Source organism: Molossus molossus, unplaced genomic scaffold, assembly GCF_014108415.1.
Source record: "Molossus molossus isolate mMolMol1 unplaced genomic scaffold, mMolMol1.p scaffold_m16_p_21, whole genome shotgun sequence".
NCBI classification, from domain to species: domain Eukaryota; kingdom Metazoa; phylum Chordata; class Mammalia; order Chiroptera; family Molossidae; genus Molossus; species Molossus molossus.
In genome coordinates this window covers 42,162,341-42,183,382 of record NW_023425357.1, presented here as the reverse complement: position 1 = coordinate 42,183,382, position 21,042 = coordinate 42,162,341, and the positions used below count along the sequence as shown (strand labels likewise).

Sequence of the window (21,042 nt, the reverse complement as noted above, 5' to 3'; positions counted from 1 at the left end):
GTGTGGCCAGAAGGGGGCAGCAGAGTGCCAGGCCAACAGGAAAGGGCCAATTCAGACTTATTGTGGGCTGGGGGAGATGAGGAGGAGGCACCAACACTTCCTCCACGGCTGGTAGACAGGTGAAGAGTGGGCCCCACCGTCCCCTCTGTCGCACTCCCAGATGTCATGTGGACGCCTCCAAGGCCAACAGCTGTATACTGCAGGATGCCAGGACCCCGGCCTCACAGGCACGGCCACCCCAGAATCCTCCCCTGACCCACAGGAAGCCTTCAGAGCCAGGCTGGAAGGGTAGTTCCCCATCCTGAGGGCTCTGAACAGATTCCACTCCCTGCAGCCGTCACGCGGTGGGTATCCCTTCTGCTCCTGAGGCAGCTGGCAGTTCAGCCCAGTTGGAGGGAGGAGTCCACCGAGCACAGGCTCCCCCAAGTCTAGGACCAAATTTAGGCCAACACAACCCCATGACTGGGGGGTTGCCCTGCACTGGAGTGGGGATCCTGGAAGCCCTGGGAGGAGCACGTGCTGTCCTGTGGCCGGTTCACTCATGGGGAGAAGCCAGGGCCCCAGCATGGTCTTGCCGAGCCTCGGAGGGGCCTTCCTCTCCCTTCTGTGACAGGGAGCTGACAGCACTGTTTAGGGGCCAGTTAGGACCTGTGGTCCTTTCCGAGGGCAGGTCTAGGGCTGCAGGTGACCAGCAGCACACCGGCGCCTTGCTCCTGATGACCGGGGGCAAACAAACCCGTTCTTTCAGACCATGCTTGTGTAAAAAGGCTTTTATTTTAATAAGTAAAAATGGCTAAGCTTCCAAAAGTTCTTAAATAGGATTTCAGAGGAAGGAAAACGTCAAGAGGCCAGTGAGCAAGGAGAGCCTGGTGTCAGGCGGATGAGAGGAACAGCAGGATCCCCGCCCCCGCCTCCTGCCAGCCATAAATACAGTCCGGCCGTGGCAGGCTGGGCCGTGCTCTTATGTACACCAATGGACACTATATACAGCCCCTGGGTGCCCACCAACCAGCCCGCTCCCATGGTTCCTGTGCCTCCCAGGGGCTTCTCGGCCACCCACCACAGGGGCACCCCGCAGGCTGGGAGAATGGGGCCAGCTCGGGCCGGGGCCACCCTCCAAACACTGCTGCCCTCCCCTGAGGGTCAGCCTGCCAGGTGGAGCAGGCCAGCCCCGCCCTTCCAGCCCTCGTCATTTGCACCAAGAGCCACAGCAGAGAGACGCCATTTCCTTCTGCACGTGTTTCTCATCTCAGGGGAGACAGTACAGGAGCCGCCTCTCTGGCCTCCGCCTCCCGGGCTCCCAGCGCTGCAGTGGGAGCAGGCCAGTGAGGCTCAGGCCCGCCTCTGGCACACGGTCCATCACACAGGCAACGGCCTCGACTTCCCTGCAGGGGAAGGGCACTCATTAGCCTCGGTGAAGAGCAGGCAGAGCAGGCAGAAGCACACAAGACAGCAGGCAGCAGCAGGACAGACCCAGCCCTGAGCAGCAGCTCCCCAGCACAGCCCTGCAACCCAAGGCGGAGGTCAGGTGGCAGGTAGCCCTGGGCCAGTGGCCCCACACTCACCTGGAGACCGCAGCCTCAGCCTCAGGCTGAAATCAAAGCAACAGGCGTCTCACTGGTGGGCTTGCCTTGGACCAGGACCCCTCAGGACCCTGCTGCCCCTATGCCTTGATACTCAAGAACTTGCTGGGCCTTTCTGTGAGTGGGGCCATGTCGGGGGCTGGAGGCCTGGATTCCAGTCCTATGACCAGGTTCACTCCTCCTCTGGGACCTGGGGTGAGCTCTGCCCTTTCCTCCCCTGGAGCTGAGGCCCAGGGCTGGTGACGCCAGACCTACTTTGAAGGGCATAATGCATGAGCCCAGCCTGGGTCACTCATGTCCTAGGCCTCAAGTCACCAGTCCAGCCAGGAGCCTTTGGAGAGGGGTCTTCGACTTCCTCTCTGGCAAATGGAGGCAGCACTACCTGCCCTAGTTCCCAGGGCCCGGGAGGCTGTGAAACAGGCTCTGGAGGTTTTAGAAACTTGTTTTTAAAAGAAAAGAAACCCAGGTAAGGACAGCCCAGGGCCGTGACTGACCGTGGGGGAGGCTCACCTACTCACCCACCCACCCACTCCCTACAGGCTCACCCGAGGGCTGCAGCCTCCTCCGGATGGAGCCTGGGCGGCTAGAGGTCCCAGAGCCTGGGGCTGAGTGGGCTCGTGCCGAGGGCTGTGGCATCTGGCAGGCTGGCTCCCACTGTGGGCAGGGGTGAGCAGGTAGGTGGGGGCCATGCTGCCCTGGCCCCCTATGCATCCCTCCACTCCCCTCCCAGCCTCCTGAAACTGTCTCCTCATCTGCAAAATGGGCACAATGATGATGCCTGCTCAGTTACTGCAAGAGTTCAATGAGGTAATATATGTAAAGTAGTGAACTAGCTACTACTGGGCACCTGTGTGCCAACCTGTGACCTGCCCACCCCCAAACCAGCTGATGATCCCACAAATACCTCTACGGCCAAGAAATACTCCCTGGACTAAAGAGGCGACTAGGTTTGGGTTCAAGTTCTGGTTCTAGCCCCTCTGGCATCCCCACCCCACCCCATCTAGACCCTCCCTCCTGCCCGACTTGGAAGTCTGACCCAGTGCCCCCGAGACAGGCCTGTGCCATCCCCTACCTCCAGATGCTCCTGGCTGGACCAGGACCCCAGCTCTGCCCTGCGGGACCCGGGGCCCAGCTCCACAGAGCGGACCCTCTCAGCAAACTTGAGGGAGTAGAGGGTCTCGCTGGTGTTCTTCTCCACAGGGGACACCTAGGGGACATGAGGGCTCACTCCCCACCCAAGCCAGCTGCCCCCTCAGAACCGGAGGGGGCAGCACGCTCACCAGAGGGCACGGCCAGGGGACCCTAGCCTAAGTGAAGGAACTTGTGAGGCACAGGGGGTGTGGCCAGGTTGACTGGGGGAGGCTGGAGGGGCACACATCACTGACACTGGACCTGCTGAGGACAAGGGCCCCTTCCCTGCACAGCCTGGGTACCCGGTAGGGTCCTGTCCTGGTGCTGGCCAAGCCCACCCGGGGCCCTCACCTGCACCACCATGAGGGTCTTGCTGTCCCCACTGAGCGAGTCCTGCAGGAGGTAGGTGAGCTTGGAGTTGCGGAAGGGCACGTGGCCCTGCCGGGAGCGCAGGGCAGCGATGACGTCCCCCAGGGCCGACAGGGACTTGTTGATGTGCTGCGCCTCCCGCAGGCGGCTGCCCTCAGCCCCAGACTTGCCCACACGCTCAGAGCCAGCCAAGTCCACCAGGTTCAGCTTCCCTGTGGGGAGGGCACCAGGCAAGTCAAGGGCGCCCAGGGCAGGTGCCTGGGGCGCACAGGCCAGACTGCCCTTTGCCCTCACTCACCGGTGGTGCGGAGGCCGGTGCTGCAGTCCACGCCACGCACCGTGACGATGAGCAGGGCGTGCGAGCGGGAGCTGTGCTCATTCAGGTTGGTGAACTCCGTGGTGCGGTTGGTGTGGCCGAACTCAAACACCTGGGGGCAGGGGCAGGGCATGGCAGAGGCACAGGGTTCGCAGTGGGGCCTCGGAACCACCCCATCCCCGAGTACCCCTGTGACGGGTGTCACCCTCTGCACTGCATGGAGGAGGAAACAGCTCAGAGAGGTGTGGGGACTTGGCCAGCAAGAGCAGCTCCGCTCTGGGCGGGGTCTCCCCGCACCTCCCCGCCCCGACTCCCCAGCCCCACACCTTGTTGATGTCCTCCACACTCTGCACCTGGAACTCAGTCAGCCCTGGCACGTACAGCTGCCCGCTGCCGTCTGGGCACAGCCGGATCTCCAGTTTCTCCTGGGGCTCCTGCCCCAGCAGGTCCCTGCGGAAGGGAGGGGGTTGTCTCTCCTCCCAGGTCTGCCTCTGCTTGCACCGCCCCAAGCCTGGAATGTCCCCCACCCACCCATCACCCCAGGAAGCCTTCCTGGACCACTGGGCGAAGCCCCTCCTCCTCCAGCTCCTCCCCTGCACGCAGTCTACAGAAGGGCTAAGACCAACCATTTTCCGAAAGGCTTGTGGTACTGCTACTGCCCCCATGGTGCACTGCCCCTGTGGGCAGGGCCCCCAAACCGCCCCCTCACTTATCACCACCTGGGGCCGCCTGCAGGTACGGTGAGGACACTTCCAGAGGAAAAGGAGGACCTTGACCTGGGTGTCCCAGGGAGTGCAGAGAGAGCCCTCTTCCCCTGCCTGCTGGCTGGCAGAGTGGCCTGGGACCAGCAGACACCCTGGGCTGAGGCCTGAGATACAGCCCCCAACTGCCCTGTTCAGATAGATCCCACTTACCACCCCACATGGCTCTACATGGTCCCGAGTGCCCACCTGAGGGCCGCCCACCTGAGGGCCGCCCACCTGAGGGCCGCCCACCTGAGGGCCGCCCACCTGAGGGCCGCCCACCTGAGGGCCGCCCACCTGAGGGCCGCCCACCTGAGGGCCACCCACCTGAGGGCCTCGTTGTAGATCTCAGCGGCGCTGACAGAGATGGTGTACTCCCAGTCGGATGCCTTCTCCTGCACCTCAGAGAAGAGCAGCTGCAGGGCCCGCTGGTTGATGCCCGGGTTCTCAGGGGTCCCCTGGGGCAGAAGCAAGGCCCCAGTGAGCTAAGCCCCTCCCACCACAAGGGGTGGCCCATGCAGATGCTCACAGGGTGTCTGTGGCCCCGCACCCTTCCAGCTACCCCTCGCAGGCCAGCCCCTGCCTGAAGCTGCTGTCTGCACACTGGTATGCCGCCCAAGCCCCTCCACCAGCTGCAAGAACTTCATTCACCTCCTTGGGCCTCAGTTTCCCACATTTAAAATGGTACCGGAGCCCTGAGACTTAAAAGCAGAGCACCCAGGTGAAGTGCCTGGCAGGGGCTGCACACGGGCTGCTGAGCCCCGGAGCTGCACCTGCTCTGGTGAGCTGCTGGAGGGAGCACCTGGGACCCAGGATTTCCCCGCCTCCATGGGGGCCCAACTCAAGGAGACCCTGAGCCCAGGCTCTGTGGGTGGTGGAGGGGAGGAGCCTGCGTGCCCTGGGGCCCGAGGAGCACCTGGTCTTTCTGAAAGAAAATCTCACCTGGGATCTCGCTTCCCCTTTGATGGCCCCTCCCACCAAGGGCCCTCTCCGCTCCTCGTCCAGACAGCAGGACACTTGCTCTCCTCTTCTACCCGGGGAAGCCCACAGCATCCCCCAAGAGCAGGGAAATGCTAACAAACCAAAGGCCAGCCTTCCATTTTTATCTACAGTCAAGATGCTTCCTCTTCTAAATACCCTGGCTCCCCGAGGAGAGGAGACAGCCCTGCCCTGCCGGTGGCAGGTAGGAGCCGGGCACCCCCGACAGTCTGCACCAGTCTTTGTGGCCAGTCTCTCCCACTGCCCGGGATCTCCTCTAGGGTGGAGGCCTGCCCTCATTGATGCTGGTGGCCCAGGCCAGCACGGGGCAGCCATACGGAGAAGCCCAGGAAGTGCACCATGAAAGCCGGTCCTGAGAGACCGACTCAACTTCAGGCCGAGACCCTTCTGCTGCTGGTTGGTTGTCGTCACACCTGCCTCTCCTACCCACTGGGACCACCACAGGCGCATTTGGGCAGGGTGCCCCCTTCAGGCCCTGATGACGGGGGTGGGGGGTTGTGAAGACTGAGGCAAAACACACACCATGCAGAACTCCAAGAACAGTGAGGGGAGCCCCCACCAGTGACAGCAGGGTGGTCCTCACTGTCCGGGCGCCTGCCCTACCCAGCGGGCACCCACCTCCATCGTGTACGTCTTGCCGGCACCCGTCTGGCCGTAGGCGAAGATGCAGACATTGAAGCCGTCTATGCAGGAGGTGATCAGGGCCTGCACCTCCTGGAACACCTGGGGAGGGGATGTGGGATGGAGGGAGGGGTTGCCAGGGCTGCTGGGACCAAGGTCCCCCACTAGCTCCAAGTCCAGCCACGTCCCCCTGACCGCTCTCTCCTTCAGCAATAACATAGCACCTTATTGTGAACAACCAGCTCACTGTGGAGCAACTCGGGACAAATAAGGCACTTGCACTAGCTATCCGTGGTAACCTGGCTGCGGAAGACGGAGGGAAGACAGGGCAGTCTTACCGCCCAGCCCTGAGCCCTGAGCCCTGGAGCCCTGAGCCCTGGAGCCCTGAGCCCTGAGCCCTGAGCCCTGGAGCCCTGAGCCCTGGAGCCCTGAGCCCTGGAGCCCTGAGCCCTGAGCCCTGGAGCCCTGAGCCCTGAGCCCTGAGCCCTGAGCCCTGAGCCCTGGAGCCCTGGAGCCCTGGAGCCCTGAGCCCTGAGCCCTGAAGCCCTGAGCCCTGAGCCCTGGAGCCCTGAGCCCTGAGCCCTGAAGCCCTGAGCCCTGAGCCCTGGAGCCCTGAGCCCTGGAGCCCTGAGCCCTGGAGCCCTGGAGCCCAGGAGCCCAGGAGCCCAGGAGCCCCTCCCCTACATCCAAAGGGCGCAGCAAAATGAAGGCAGAGACCAGTCACATGCGTGCCACCTCCTCTGCCTGCTTGCCTGCCAGTGGGCTGAGGACGGGGCAAAGGTAAAGCAGACATATAGACAGCAGAGTACAGGCAAAACAGGCCTAGCAGGATGGCCCTGGCAGAGATGAGACTGAGCAGGGGCTGGGACCATATGCCTCTCACAGGCTGCAGGGACCAGGCTGCCGGCCTGGGTCATGTGGATCTGAGGGGCCACGTGGGTAGGCGGAGCTTGAGTAGGAAGGGCCGTGTGGGTGGGAGGGGCCACATGGATGGGAAGGGCTGTGCACCCCATCTTCCCTTCCCAGTAGAGGCTCCTAAGGTCCTCAGTATTAGCTCTCCACACTCTTCTGACCGGAGAGGAAGGAGAGAGGGACCTGGTACCCAGGCTTCTCTACCCGTCTCCCGCACTCTCAAACGTCTTCCTGTCCGCCCCCCACCTCTCCCTTTCCTGGTGAGTCTGAGTCCCTCTCTCCACTGCTCTGTCCCTTCCCCCTCCCCACCTAGGAGCCACACTCACGTCCTGCTGCGAGGCCCTCGGGGAGAAGACCTTGTCCAGCTCGAAGGACACAGGCTTTCCTTTGTGCACCAGGTGGATGATGGAGTCATCGTCGGGGTCGAAGGTCACTGCATTGATGGCCTCAGGTCCTTCCCCATCCTCTTTGGTGACTGGCCGAACGCGCGCAATCACCCGGATGTTCCCTGGATTGGGTGGGGGAGGAGAGAAGTGTACAGGCCAGGTCAAGACCAGACTGCTTCCATGCTGGTGTCCACTGGTATCCTAAGCAGGCCGGTGGTCAGGGGCCTCCTGCCTTCTAAGCAAGGCCTCCCAGGGCCACAAAGCTGTTATCAGTTACTCACACTATAGTATGAATTCACTTATTGGTACATTTTCTTCCTGAGCAAACCAGTTGAGGGTGGGAACTTCACCTTGGGGACTGGGAGAAAAGGTCAATTGTCGGGGTCAGGTGATGGGAGGAGGGGGATGCCAGTCTGGTTGGGATACCATAAAGGACCCCCTCCTTATATGTCTGTACTTCAATTTTCTCATCTACACAGTAAGGAGCTTGGGTCTCCGCAAGCTAAGGGGCTGGTCCTATCATTCAGAAAGGGCACTGTGAACGCCAGGATGGCACTTGGGAATCAGAAGGGCGGATGGGACTGGACAGCAGGTGGATGGCTGGCAGCACGCTAATGAGCACGGGCACGGGGCAGCCCCAGGGGGCTTGGAGGCATGGATCAGATCGCACCGCCCCCTGCTTCAAGCCCAGTGCTCCTGAACGAAGAGGAAACTCCCCACCACAGCCAGTATGGACCTACCCCCACTTCACCTGTCCCCCCAACTCACAGTCCAGGTCTCAGGTCTAACTTTGCTCCTCCAGGAAGCCCCCCAACATCGCCGACTGTCAGATACCCAGGGGCTCCTCCCAGCCTGGGTTATCAAACCCCTGGGGCTCTCTGGCTGATTAACCATCACCGGGTGCTCTCCCAGCTGAAGTGAGCACGTGAGGGCAGGAATGGTGTCTGTGGGGCCCCACAGCCATATCTCCGTCCGGACCAGCACCTGGCACAGGACAGGTGCTCCCTAGACCTTTGTGCAGTGAACAGATGAAATCTCAAGCTTGACCTTGTCCTAGGTCTGAACAAGTGGCATTGCAGCCACTCACCACCCAGTTTTAGTGCCTGACCCCATGGCCACGGGGGTGGGGGTAGCCTGCTATGGACACGGGGCAAGGGCTTCTGAGTTGGACAGCTCCAAGTCCCTGACTTCTCTGTTGCCTTCTTCTCAAAGAAGGAATGACAGACTCCTCAGTGACAGGGCACAGCTCCAAGGAGGGGTGCTGGGGCCATGGGCAAGGGCAGGCTCACCTCTGAGCCAGGTCAAGGACTCCTATGTGGCGCATCACCACCCCAGCCCACCCAGCAGTCACCTTTCAGCCGCACAAGCTCATTGTGGCATTTCTTGCGCAGCTGCAGCTCCCGGCGGTACTTGCGCAGCAGCTCCTGGTTGTTGTTGTTGACCTCCTCGATGGCCTGGCCAATCTGGTGGGGGACACACAGCACCGTCAGGGGCCAGCTCTAATAACTGACTGCCCCCAGGCAGGCTCAGCACTGTCTCCTGCCCTGGGCTGAGTCCTTGACATGTGGCATCACATGACAAAATTTCCTAGTAATTCCTCTCTGGGTATATACCGCTACCTGTCCCATTTTATAAAGAACTGAGCCCCAGCAAACCTAAGCCAATACTTCAAGGTTGCCCTGCTAAAGAAGCAAAGAGCTGGGACTCAACTTCACTCCACAGCACTCACACTTGGCTACAGGTTTGGCTGGACCCAATCCCAGCTCTACCCTGAGTAGCTGGGGGCCCTGAGGCAACAGGCTCAATGTCTTCAAGCCTCAATGTTCTCATCTGTAAAATGGGGACAACACCGTCTAACTTGTGGATCTGTAGGAGCTGGTAGGTAAAGATCTCCAAGTTGCATTTCACAGGGGAAAGAAGCAAGATGCAGACCACATGTCCATATGTTGCCCTTGTGAGTAAGAAGGTACAGACAGTACATCTCTCACGCTCTGAACGCCCTGGGAGATGCTGGCAGAGGCTGCCTGTGGGGAGCGGGTGGCAGAGAGCGTCCTTTCCTTTTCATCGGATGCCCTTCTTTCTACTATGTCCAGGTATTACTCACATAGTATTTTAAAGAACAATTTTTGCCCTGGCTGGTTTGCTCAGTGGTTAGAGAGTCGGCCTGTGGACCAAAGGATCACGGGTTTGATTCCCGGTCAAGAGCATGTACCTCAGTTGCATTGGCCCTGGTTGGGGTCATGTGGGAGGCGACCAATCGATGTTTCTCTTTCTCCCCTCCCCGTCCCCCCTCCCAATCTAAAAAAAAAAAAAAAAAATCAATGGAAAAATATCCTCCAAAAGCCCAGCTGGTGTGGCTCAAGGGACTGAGCATCATCCCATGGGCTGAGAGGTCCCAGTTCAATTCCCAATTGGGGCGCATGCCTGGGTTGTGGGCTCGATCCCAGTAGGGGATGTGCAGGAGGCAGCCAATCCATTTTTCTCTCTCATCAATGCTTCCATCTCTTTCTCCCTCTCCCTTCCTCTCTAACAGTAAAAATATATTCAAATATATATATATATATATACACATATATATATATATTTAAAAAGAGCTATTTTTTACTCCTAAAATACATCAGTCTCTCTACCCTGTAGAGCCGTCACCAGACTCAAGGAGCCAATGGCTATAAAAGGTTCAGCATGCAGGAGGCACTTAAGAGACACTGGCTATTCTCATATTGAACAAGCAGAGCTTGAAAAAATTAAATTAAATCTAACAGATGTGGGAATATAGATAGCATGTTTGAGATAAAAGTATCTGTAACATGTTTGGGTTCAAGAGTCATAATAAAACAAATGCCCAAATGCCTGCCCCTGACCAGGCTTTTTAAAATAGTGCGTTGGGAGGCCGAGGGGCAGTTGCGTGGCAGAGCTCCATCTGCATTTTGGAAGAGAGACCTGGGTGGATGCTGCCCCTGCCCAGGGGCTCCAGGGCCTCTCCTAGCCCCACCCGCCACAGCCTGCACTCACCTCAGCCTTGACGCTCTTGAGGGCTTCCTGCAGTAGCAGGGGGAAGCCTCGAACCTGCCGCTTGAGCCCATTGTAGTCATTAGTGAGGGTCCGCAGTGCTGGCTGCAACGTCAGCAGGTTGGTCCGTACGCCTGTGGGGACAGGAGGGGTGTGAGGTAGACAGGGTGAGGGCTGCAGCTTGGGGCGGGCCAAGGCCCAGGTGGCCAGCTCACCTGCCAGGTTCTCGTGCACAGCCTTCATCTCCACCTGGGCTCTGGCAAAGGCCTCCTCGATGGCCCGGTTCTTGTCCTCCTCCAGGGACTGCATCTCCTCCAGCATCTGCCCATGTGCCCGCTCCAGCTCCGACTCGTACATGGCGATCTGGCGGCCAAGGCCGGAAGCTCAATACATGGGGTTTGGGAGGGAATGGGGTGGGTGCCAGAAAGTAGCCCTGCCTCTTCTTACCCCACGCACACACCTGAACACACACACACACGACAGGACGGCCATCACTCTCCCCTACAGGGCTGAGCTCCGCGCAGCTACTCCCTGTGTTGCCCCAGCACCAACCTGGGTCCTGGCACATAACAGGTGCCCAAGCCCCGAGAAAGCAGGAAGAGCGTTAAGATATTGACTAGAGCCCCTACTAAGAGCATGTGTGCTGAGCCCTGTGAGAAGAGCCTCTTCCAAGTCTGTCCCTGAGTCCCACTGTGAGGAGGGTTCCATGATCAAATCATCTTATAGATGAGGAAACAGAGACTCAGACGAAACTGGCCCTTAGTCACATGATCAGTGGGAAGAGGAGGGACCAGAACCTTGGTCCTCTGCACTGTACCAAAGGCTGGCCTCTGCTCCGCGCACCTGCTCCTTGGCAGCCACGCACACCCCGCAGCCTGCGCACCTGTGCCCGGAGCTGAGAGGTCAGCTGGTGCGAGCTCTGCAGCTGCTGCTCCATCTCCTTCAGCACCTGTCTCTGCATGGCCACCTGCTCCTGCAGGTGCTGGTTCTGGGTCTGAGACTCACTGAGGGCCTGCTTTGTCTTGGACGACTCCACCTCCACCGTTTTGATGACATACTGCAAGACGAGAGAGACAGACAGGTCCATGGAGGTGTGAGGGCACATTGACCTCACACTGCGGCCTTGCGACCTGGCTGGCCTGGGGAGGGGGCCCTCAGGGACATCCCACCAAGAGTCCCTGAAATAACTAGAGATGCTGCAAGGTCCCAGCTTTCCAGAATGCGGAATCTTCTCATCTGAAGGAGCCCACTATGAGCCTGGCTGTGGCCCCAGCCTGGCACAGAACAGACAAGGGCAAAGATGAGGACAGATTCAGTGATGACCTATGTCCATGCCTGGCCTGCAGCGGGCACCGCCAGCATCAGTTGCCAGATGCCCTACCACGTGCCTGTCCCTGGACAGCAAGAGGGGTAAGGGGCCAAAAACAAACTGAGTGCAGACCTGGAACACTGCGATCAACCTCTCACACCCACTCCCACAGGCCGGCCTCGCCCTGGGCACCAGCGGTCGAGTGCTGAGGCACAGTCCGGGCTCCCACCTTGATGGGCGGCGACTGGGCCCGCAGGCTGGCGATGGTCTCGTGGCTGTCACGCAGGCGCCGGCTGAGCCGCTCCTCCTCCTGCGCCTTCTCGGCCAGGCAGTCCTTGAGCCGCAGCTCCACCTCGGCCAGCCGGTCAGTCTTCTGCTGCACCTCCAGGTTCAGCTCGGACAGCATGCTTTTGTTCTCCGCCACTTCCAGCTGCAGCTGTGACAGCCTGTCCCGGAGCTGGGCGCTTTCCTGCAGATAGGAGACAAGGCCAAGACAAGTGTGAAGCAGACAGACTGACAGCCAGACAAGCAGGTAGGGGTCACTGGGAGGAGCTGGGGTCCGTTAGGAAAGGGGCCGCTGGGACCGCCCGGTCCTGTGCTCACCTGGCTGTGCTCGCAGCCCGTGCAGGGGGCGGCCACCGGCTTCGCACGCAGCTCCTGGAGCTCGGCCTCACAGCGCCGCATCTCCTGCCTCAGTCGCTCATTCTCCACCATCAGCAGGTCCCGGTGCTTCTCCAAGTCCGTGCCTCCCTGCAGAGTCAACCCAGGGGGCAAGTGGCCAGAGCAGATCAGGGGGGAGCGAGGAGGGGGGTCAGAGAGAGGGCAAGGGTAGGGGAGAGAGGGGGAGAGGGGGGAGAAAGACATGGAGAAGGAGGAAAGAGAAGGGAGGGTGAGCAAGGGAGAGGGGAAGATGGAGACAGGCTGCGAAGGGCGGCGAGACAGGAACTGCACTGGCGGCGTCCCACCCCTTCCCTTCTATTTTCCCGAGTGTGAAAGTAACAAGAGAAGAGATTTACACAGAGTTCACACTCCCATTTTACATCAGCAAAGGAGGACTCACCTCCCTCCTCCTGGGGGTCACATGGCCTCTGAGGACCCAGTGACTGGTGATCGGTACCCCAGGAGCATTTCCGAAACAGGATGCAACCCCACTTGGGCTGCACGGGGTCACCCCCTAGTCTGGAGGGGCCAGACTGCACACCAGCCCCCCTCTGACCCGCGAGGGATGCAGTGTTGGCCTCACCAGCTCTGGTCGGAGGCGGCTCACTTCCTGGGCCTGGCTGATGAGCTTCCCCTTCAGGCTTCCCACCTGCCAGCACAAACCCGGGTCACAGGGAGCCTTGCTCCTCACTCCAGCCACATCCAGGCCTCAGCTCCAGCCCTCCGTGTGCGAGCATCAGGCCACACCTGGGGCTCCAGACAGCCTTCGGCACCCCTCCCACCGCAGGACCCAGCCTGGGCTCTCAGGGAGTCGGGCAAAGGCCGCAGGGGCGACCCCTCCACCACCCAGCTCACGCCAGGGGCGACTTACTGCCAGACGAGGAGGCCGCCTGCCTTGCACAGGACCCCACAAGACTTGTGCCTACGTTTGTATTTGTAACTTTATATTCTTTTTTCCTAAAAGGGGCCTCAAATTGTATCAACTGTAGGTACTATAAAACCTGGACCCATCCTTGCCCTGCCCCTAGAATTTTCCACTTTGAGTGGTTCCTGGTGAGTCTGCCCACAGAAACAGGTCTGCCTGTGACCAGAGCACATCTGGGACCTGTGTCCACCCCAGCTCCCAGTCTGCCTCGCAGGAGAGTTGTGGCGGGTGAGGCTGTAGACAAGAGAAGGGTACGGGCACCCCATCCGGAGGCAGGGGTGACCTGGCTCAGCCAGAGTCCTGGGCAGGGACACCAGCTCCCAGAGAGCAGATCCCCGCGTGGCAACCCGTCCTGGAGCTGGCCTGCAGTCGGCCCTCCGCAGGCTGCAGGCCCTGGTCCCACAGCAGGACCCTCTCCAGGGAAGATAACCCGGAACGACACAGCCTCTGGCGCCAGCTGGAGCACGTTCGCAGTTCTCGCGCGCACCCAAGCCCAGCCCACGCCTTCGACTCGCCGCGGGGAGAGGGTGGCTTGCACAGCAGGCCCCGGAACACTGCGTCCTTGTTTCTGAACAACAGGGGACAAAGCCCACCGCCTCCAGGGGCCGCCAGGCCAGGCAGGTGAGGGGCAGTGTGGGACTGGACACCCACCATGCACTCCCTGCAGACTGGGGCCAGGGGGAAACAGGCTCCGTGTCACCAGACTTCTGACCTTTCAAGAGAGGCCAGACATTGGGGTTTCCTGCGGGTGTGTGTGAAATCCCCCGACTTTAATGGCTGAGATGCCATCAACAGTCTGTGGGCGGCACGGCCTGGAGAAGGTGCCTGAGCCACAAGTCAGGCCTCTGCCTCTCTGAGGAGGTTGGAGGAGGAAGCCGGCCATCGGCTCCACCCCCTGAGGCAAAGGTCATGACACCAGCGCTGTCACTCATGGCTGTGGACGAGGATTCCAAGACCCAGACCCAGAGACGAGCGGGGAGACCCAAGTCCTCCTGGTAGATAAGCAGGTAACCTAAGGGCATAGTTGGGTGAGCTCTGGACCAGGGTGGTCCCAGAAGGCTATGTTCCTAGCAGCCCTCCTGGCAATGTACTGGGCCACGGACCACGCTGGTGGCAACGTGTGTGCCCCCTCTCTGCACACTCCCAATGTCCCCTTCCGTTAGGAGCCTGATGGGAAGGGTGCTCAGTCCCTTGGCCCCAGAGGGGAGTGAGGGACAATTTGCGCAAGGCAGCGTTTCATTCCTTAGCCATGAAATTGGCACTCACCTGAACACCCACCCCCGGGCAGGGCAGGTCTGTTGTGCAGCTGCACACACAGACCATGGTGTAGTCATTCGGTGTGTTTACCGGGAGTTTTGAATGACACAGGTAAGGTTCCTCAACATAGTACGTCAAAGAAAACCCTCAAAACAACTTGTGCGAGCAGTTCCAAAAAGTGGAGGTCTCTGGATTGTAGAAGTACATTTGACCAATTTTTTATGCTTTTCAGTAATTTTTAAGTCTCAAAAAATATGTATTCATCTTGCACTCTCTCTTCACCCTGAAATAGGTGGGTCTATTTCCTTTTGAAAGACTGGGCTCCCCAGCCCATTGCCCTACCCCAGAAATCACCCCAAGATGGTCCATTTGCACAGAACTCGCGCTCCAGACGGGCTGTGTCCTCAGCACGGCTGGGTGTGCTCTGACCTTACTTGTCCCCAGCGCGCTGCCTGGCACGCAGACCTCCATGCAATGAAAGCAGGGTCTTCCAGTGTTTACTGGGGGGTCAGGTCGGCCGCCTGCCACCTGCCAGCAGCCCAGGCTTCTGTTTCCTTCTTGCATCACAATTGGAACCCTGGTCTCCTGGGCTCTGCCTAGAACTCTGAGGGGTGCCTGCCCAAAAGGAGGTGCCTACAAAGAGGGCAGAAGGTGTGGGGGAGGGGCCGTAAAAGACTCCTTTGTCAGAGATGCCAGACACTCAGTCACCTCCTGGCTTGTCTAGGGCAGCAGGGGGACACAGTTCAACACTGCAGGGTGGCTGGCCAGGTGCAAACCACTCCTCAGGCAAGCTCCTCTTGGAGCTGGGAAATTAGAACCTGTGCTGCCTATGAGTGGGACCCTTCCCCTCTACCCAGAAGCGTCTGCTTCCAGAGGGCTTGGGGGAAGGCGCCAGGAGTCCCTGAGTCAGGAAAACAAGGAGCAAAAGAGAGACAAACAGAGGCACCCAGAGGACCTCAGATGGGAGACAGCAGATAGGTTCAGCAGTGAGGGGCAGAGAGTGGGGGGCTGAGGGTGAACCTCACCCGAGAGGAGGGACTTCCCTAGGAGGGAGCCCCTGAGGCACCCCCTTCGTGCACCCTCACAGCTCTGCGACAGGACGGTGCCTGAATTGGTACATGAAAAGGGGAGGCACCTCCCCTACTGCTCATCACGAGCCCCAGCCCCGGCAGTGACCAGCACACAGCAGTTACTCCATAACCACTTCAAGGACCAGTACAAGGGCAGCATGCACCCTGGGAGTGCAGAGAGCCACAGGCTGCTGTGGTGGCCTCCAGGACAGCTAAGTGTCAACCCCAGGCTTGAGGAAGGGACCAGGCTGGGCTTGGACACCTCTCTCCAGGTGTCAGCCAGAGAACCGGAGTCAGGAGCCTGGTGCAGAGGAACCTTGTAGCTGCAGGGAGCTGGGGCCTGACATTTACACCCCTCGACAGAGGTGGCTCCACGGAGGGTGGGGCTCCCTGCTATCAACGCAGACAATGGGCGTTAACCTCCCACCACGCTGGCCCACCATCCCCAGCTGTCTCCCAAGGAAAGAGGACTCTCCCAGGGGCTAAGGCTGAGGCATCACTAAACTGGGGAGGCGAGAGGGCTTGGGATACCATTGGGCCTCAAGGAACCAGCCCTGAGGCCAGAGGGTCAGCTCCAACATAATCCCTCTCCCCAGAGACCTGACTCCTGGCTACCTGACCACTGACCAGGCCTGGCCTGGTCCATCCGGCCCTTGCCTCCACTGCCAAGGTTCTGCCTTCGAGACCTTCTGCCACTGAGGGGCAGTGGAAACACGGACTCCCAGGCCAGAGTGCCCAGGTTCTAACACAGACATCACCCCACCCTCCGGATAACCTTGGACAAGTCTCAGCTTCGCCATGCCACTTGGTTTCCTCCTCTGCATAGTGGGGCCACGGCTGGGGCATCTACAAGAGGGAACAGCTTGAAGCCACCAGGAAGTCACCTGGGGCTGTTGTTGCCAATGTCCAGGGAGGGTCATCCCAACTAGCCACAATGTCCCTTGGTGGCCAAACCAAGACCAGTGTCCTTTGTGGCCTGGGCCAGCTGGGGGCTCAAGGGCTGAGAAGGTGATCTTTGGCCTGAATGCTCCCACAAAAAGCATGGTGGGCTCCCCGTAAATACAAAAGTCTCCATTTGACATTCATCAGTGGGAGGCCTGAAAAGCCTCCCGCAGCCCTCACAAGCCCAGGCTCCAACAACAGTACGGCAGACCCACTGAACGAGCTGGCTTCACCGGCGGGGCAGGGGATGCTTCACAAGATCAACTTGCCCAGGGTCACCTGACCACCTAGCGGTGGACCACTAACTCGGGTCCCTAGGCCGCGCCCTCAGAGCCCTCTCGTAACCACCCACACTGCCTTTCAGTTAGAGCAACACGGGAACGCAGCCATGTTCAGAAGACGAGGCTGGACAAGGCTGGGAACAAGGCACCGAGAGTACAGTGGAGAGTAGCCCACGGGGGCTTTCTTTAAGGGCCCAACGTTTAGAAGACCAGGAGGGTCCATGTGTGTGAAAACGCAGTGAGGCCGGCAGGATGCTGGAGCAGGAGAGCCCCTCACGAGGCTCACCACCTACTGTCCAGGCTCACAGCTGATCTGCCCAATAACCACGAAGCAACACTTAGCAGCTCGTCTAGAGACTGGGCAATGCAGGCTCGGACAGGCAGCGACTCCCTGTCGCTGAACAGCCAGTGAGTGTCAAAGTCAGGACCAGAATCCTGCCCCAATTCCAATTCCAAAACTCTTCCCAGTCAAGATGGTGGCATCACCAGTAACCCTGGCCCATGTCATCAGGTCCTGGTATTATGTCTGTTGTACAGATGAGGAAACTGAGGTGCAGAGTGATGGTTAACTAGCCCAAGGTCACACAGCTAATGAGTAGGGCCAAGGTCAGCATCTGAACCCGTCCAGGCCCACATGGTTGGCCGCAGCTCCACAGGGTAGGACCCCACAAAGAGTGGCTCAGAGGCTGGAGCTCAGGTGCATCCGCTGAGACACTCCAGGAAGGAGCTGGCAGTCAGAATGTCTGAGATGAACCACAGTGAGCAGAGGCCAGGCACCATTCAGAACCCTCCAGTCCGCCAGGGGAGTGGGAGGGGAGGCGGGGAGCAGGAGCGGGCTGTTTGCAGAGCTGGGGCCGAAAGACACCAGAGGGCTATGATGCTTCACCTTCAACTTCCCCTCCGAGAAGTAAGGAGATTTTGCCAAATAAGGGGAAAAAATGTTTTTTTTAAAACTTGTAGATTTTGCTAATTGAGGGGAAAAAAGCTTTTCTTAAAAAAAACTTGTTTAAAGTCACAAAAAGCCACGTATTATTATGATTTCATTTCCATGAAATGTTCCCAAAAAGGCCAATCCATAAAACAAGAAAGCAGATCCGCGGTTGCCAGGAGCTGGGGAGAAGGGGAGTGACTTAATAGACCTTTTCGGGGTGATGAAAATGTTCTGAAATTAGATAGGGGTGGTGGTAGTGTCACCATCTTCACATACTTAAGACCACTGAGCTGTACACCCATAAACAGGTGACTCTTATGATAAGTGAATTATATCTCAGTAAAGCTCTTTAAAAACAAATCAACGTATTTGAAAAGTGAAAAGCCTGGGCAGGGTAAAGAAAAGGCCAGGGAAGGAAGAGCTGCCGAGAGCTCCCCCTGTGGGCCAGATACGCATCCTACAGTGAGGGCCCAGCACCTGCCACCAGCCCACAGCCCACAGCCCCACAGCCCCAGAACAGTGCCTCCTGCCACCGTGCAGTTACACAGGCCTTGGTTCCACCCGTATACAGCCAGCCCTCAGCATCCTGGGGTTCCACATCCTCAGATTCAACCAACCTCAGATTAAAAATATTGGAGGAAAAAACTGCAGAAAGTTGATCCCTGAACAATACAGTATAACAGTTATTTACAAAGCATTTGTATTAGGTATTATAATTAATCTAGAGATGATTTAAAGTATATGAGAGGCATTGTGTAGGTTATATGCAAATACGAAGCCATTTTATATCAGGGATTTGAGCATCTGAGGATTTTGGTACCCCCGGAGTGGGGGGAAAGGGTTGTCCTGAAACCAACCCCCAGTGGATTCCAGATGTACTCATCTTGCTCCTTCTGCCACAGTCCCTTTGCACTGACTTATTCCCTCAGCTCAGAAAACATTTCTGGGCCAGACCTCATCTCCAGTGTCATTTCCTCAAGGATGCCATCCCTAACCTCCCCAACAGGTCCTGACCTCCTGGACAAAGCTCCTTGTACAAGCCCTCATGCCCCGTGTGTGTGCCCACCCTCAGAGCCCTTGCTGCTCTTCCCACGTGACATGGGCGTGTGTAACCAATGTCCGTCCTCCCCTAGCCTGCAGCCTCCACAGGCGAGGGTGTGTCCGTCTCCCTGGGCATTCCCAGCGCTCAGTTCGGTGTCTGTACATACAGGGCACCCAGCAAACACCTGAGGGAGAGAGGCAGGTGGGCACCGCAGGAGCCAGTAGTGATACAAAGCTGCTGTGCCACATCCTGCCTTGAGGAGCCATTCACCAGGCAGATGGGCCCGAAGGCAGCAAACAATGGGGTCAGCATGTAAGAGGGAGACACCGGCACTAAGGATGTTCCAAGGAGGGCCACCCAACTAAGCACGGAGCTGATAGTGGTCAAGACAGACAGTTCTTGAGAACAGGACACACCTGTAAGCTGGGGGTGGGGAGGGAATGCTACCTTTAAAAAGTGCATAAAAAGAACCTCCTGTCCCCTGGAACTGAGAACAAGTCACAGTACTCAGTGATGTTCAGTGAAGAGAAGAGACACATGCTGGGTGATCACAGAGATCACCCAAGGGCAGGGCTCTCCACAGACCAGGCCCAGATCCGATGAGGGGAGGGTCAGACACAGGCACGAGACAGACATGACAATGAGGGTGGCGCGCTGAACCCAAGGAAAGAGGCCTTGGGGCTCACATTTGGGGAAGGAGACAATAAGGCAGCCAGGCACGCAGAGGAGGGCCAGTGCCCAGCCCACAGGGTGTGCGGCATGAGGGCTGAGAGTCCCCAAATGTCCTCCTGGACAGCGAACCTCGAAAACGATGCTCACAGCATCAACCTTTGGCCCTCCTGGCCTCCGGAGCTCCCTCCTTCCACGTGCACGCACGCCAGCCTCTCCTTTCCTGCTGGTTTTCCAGGGGGTGTCCTCTGCCGAGCAGATGGAGCAGACTCAGGCGGGAAGCATCCCCGCACCTTCCTGCTCCTCTCACGTCTACACGTGCTGCCCATCACTCCGGAGAGGCAGGTCCTGGCCCCTGGGAACCATGAAGAATGGGGCACAAGGACGACCAGGATGGGAGGTCCAGGCCTCTGACTCTCGCCACCTCGAGACTCAGAGCCAAGAGAGGAGACCTCAACTGTCCATTATGCCAGTGGCCTGGTGGGTAGCAGGTGACTGGAGTAATGTCCTCCAACCTGCTCCACGGTGGGCAGTGACCTCTGCCCGCCCCATCCTCCCCAGGTACCTGGTTCTGCAGCTGGGTGGATGTGGCTTGCTGGTTACTGTCTCGGAGGGCCAGCCTCTCCCGTAGGGCTGCCAGCTCCTCCTGCAGCCGGACTTTCTCCTCCTGTAGCTGGGACATGGCCTCCACCATCCTATGTACCATGGGGGCTCCACCTGGTGGCCCTGACAGGCTCGAGCACCTCCCGCTGCCAAAGAGCCGCCCACCTATGAGCAAAGTAGTGGCCGATCAGCAGGGCAGCAGAGGTCCCACCCTGGCCGAGGAGAGGGGGCCGTCCTGGCAGGGCCAACCAGACCATCGGGGCAGAGAGGGAATGCCAGCAGAGGGGCTGTGCAGGCCCAGGGCTGGGCAGCAGCAGGGTGGGCTAGCTCGGAGGAGGCACTGCAGCAGCAGCTTGGGGCGGAACTGCCTGTATCGGGGCTCATGAAGGCAGCTCCCTGAGGACTCCCTTCAAAGCACGGGTTCCAGGTTCGATGGGAGACACCCTCCCCATGCCGGCAAGTCATCAAGGCTGAGAAAGACATGCCTTCTGGCTGCTGCTGCTGAGGAGTTGGGGTTAGCTCCGCTTAAAACACTATTCCTGGGGGAACATGATTTGTTTAAATCCCCAAACCCTCTCCAGAATAGAGAGATGGGGGCTCCCTCCGCAGGGAGCGGTCACCTGCACACTGAGAGGAAGGAACGGGAAGGTGCATGGGCCAGGGACAGACAGACCAGTACACGGAGACAGACACAGCACGTGGACAGGAACAGACAGGCCTGCTCTGGGGCGGACAACTGCCCTCGCGGGACTGAGTGCAGGGACCACACAGGTGGGAGGACATGTCAATACGGGTGGGCTGACTCCACCTGGTCCTCCTCCTCTAGGAGCAGGAGACAGACAGATGGACAGAAGAATCAAGGCCTGTGACCTAGGATGCTTGTCAGAGCTTGTTTCCAGGGCACCAAGATGGCCATGGTCTCTGTGGGTGGGGGGCTGGCAAGGCGCTTGGGAGGAGGGAAAGAGGGGCGGGGGAGAGGGTCAAAGGGCAGGGGATTGCCCCTTCCCTACAGTAGCCCGGTCCAGGCACTGGCCAAAGCCCCCAGAGCCAGAAGGAAGTGTTCAAGAACAAAGTGGCCGGGAGGGAGGGAAGCGAAGGAGCAGCATCTGTTGGCTACGAGCCTCCACTTGACCTCGGAGCCCCAGGGCTTCTGGGCTCTCCCACAAGAAGTCCCTAGAACAACAGCCCTGGGGGCAGGGCTGGGGGCTGCCACCTGCTCCTGAAGTCACACACTGGCTGGCGGCTTTGACCCACGGGAGGCAGTGAGCGTGCTAAGACTGCAGA

At 59.2% G+C, this 21,042-nt stretch overlaps 1 protein-coding gene across 8 annotated transcripts in view; it reads right to left on the bottom strand.

The window, feature by feature from the left end:
• Positions 1 to 755: 755 nt before the first annotated feature.
• The window catches only part of KIFC3 (kinesin family member C3), a 61,710-nt gene continuing 41,423 nt past the window's right edge, over positions 756 to 21,042 (bottom strand). For 3 of the 8 annotated variants that reach the window (XM_036275057.1, XM_036275058.1, XM_036275063.1), the window contains 17 exons: positions 19,721 to 19,923; positions 12,622 to 12,687; positions 11,982 to 12,128; positions 11,608 to 11,847; positions 10,953 to 11,126; positions 10,285 to 10,432; positions 10,073 to 10,203; positions 8,412 to 8,523; positions 7,001 to 7,182; positions 5,760 to 5,864; positions 4,470 to 4,600; positions 3,726 to 3,849; positions 3,382 to 3,511; positions 3,066 to 3,295; positions 2,656 to 2,790; positions 2,129 to 2,237; positions 756 to 1,385 (listed from right to left, as the gene is read on the bottom strand). In XM_036275057.1, the coding sequence (XP_036130950.1) occupies positions 1,360 to 1,385; positions 2,129 to 2,237; positions 2,656 to 2,790; positions 3,066 to 3,295; positions 3,382 to 3,511; positions 3,726 to 3,849; positions 4,470 to 4,600; positions 5,760 to 5,864; positions 7,001 to 7,182; positions 8,412 to 8,523; positions 10,073 to 10,203; positions 10,285 to 10,432; positions 10,953 to 11,126; positions 11,608 to 11,847; positions 11,982 to 12,128; positions 12,622 to 12,687; positions 19,721 to 19,923 (2,393 nt within the window). In that variant the 3' untranslated portion in view covers positions 756 to 1,359. Of the gene's footprint in view, positions 1,386 to 1,565; positions 1,592 to 2,128; positions 2,238 to 2,655; positions 2,791 to 3,065; positions 3,296 to 3,381; positions 3,512 to 3,725; positions 3,850 to 4,469; positions 4,601 to 5,759; positions 5,865 to 7,000; positions 7,183 to 8,411; positions 8,524 to 10,072; positions 10,204 to 10,284; positions 10,433 to 10,952; positions 11,127 to 11,607; positions 11,848 to 11,981; positions 12,129 to 12,621; positions 12,688 to 19,720; positions 19,924 to 21,042 lie in introns of all 8 variants that reach the window. The other 5 variants (XM_036275061.1, XM_036275065.1, XM_036275059.1 and 2 more) reach the window with 4 other exon arrangements.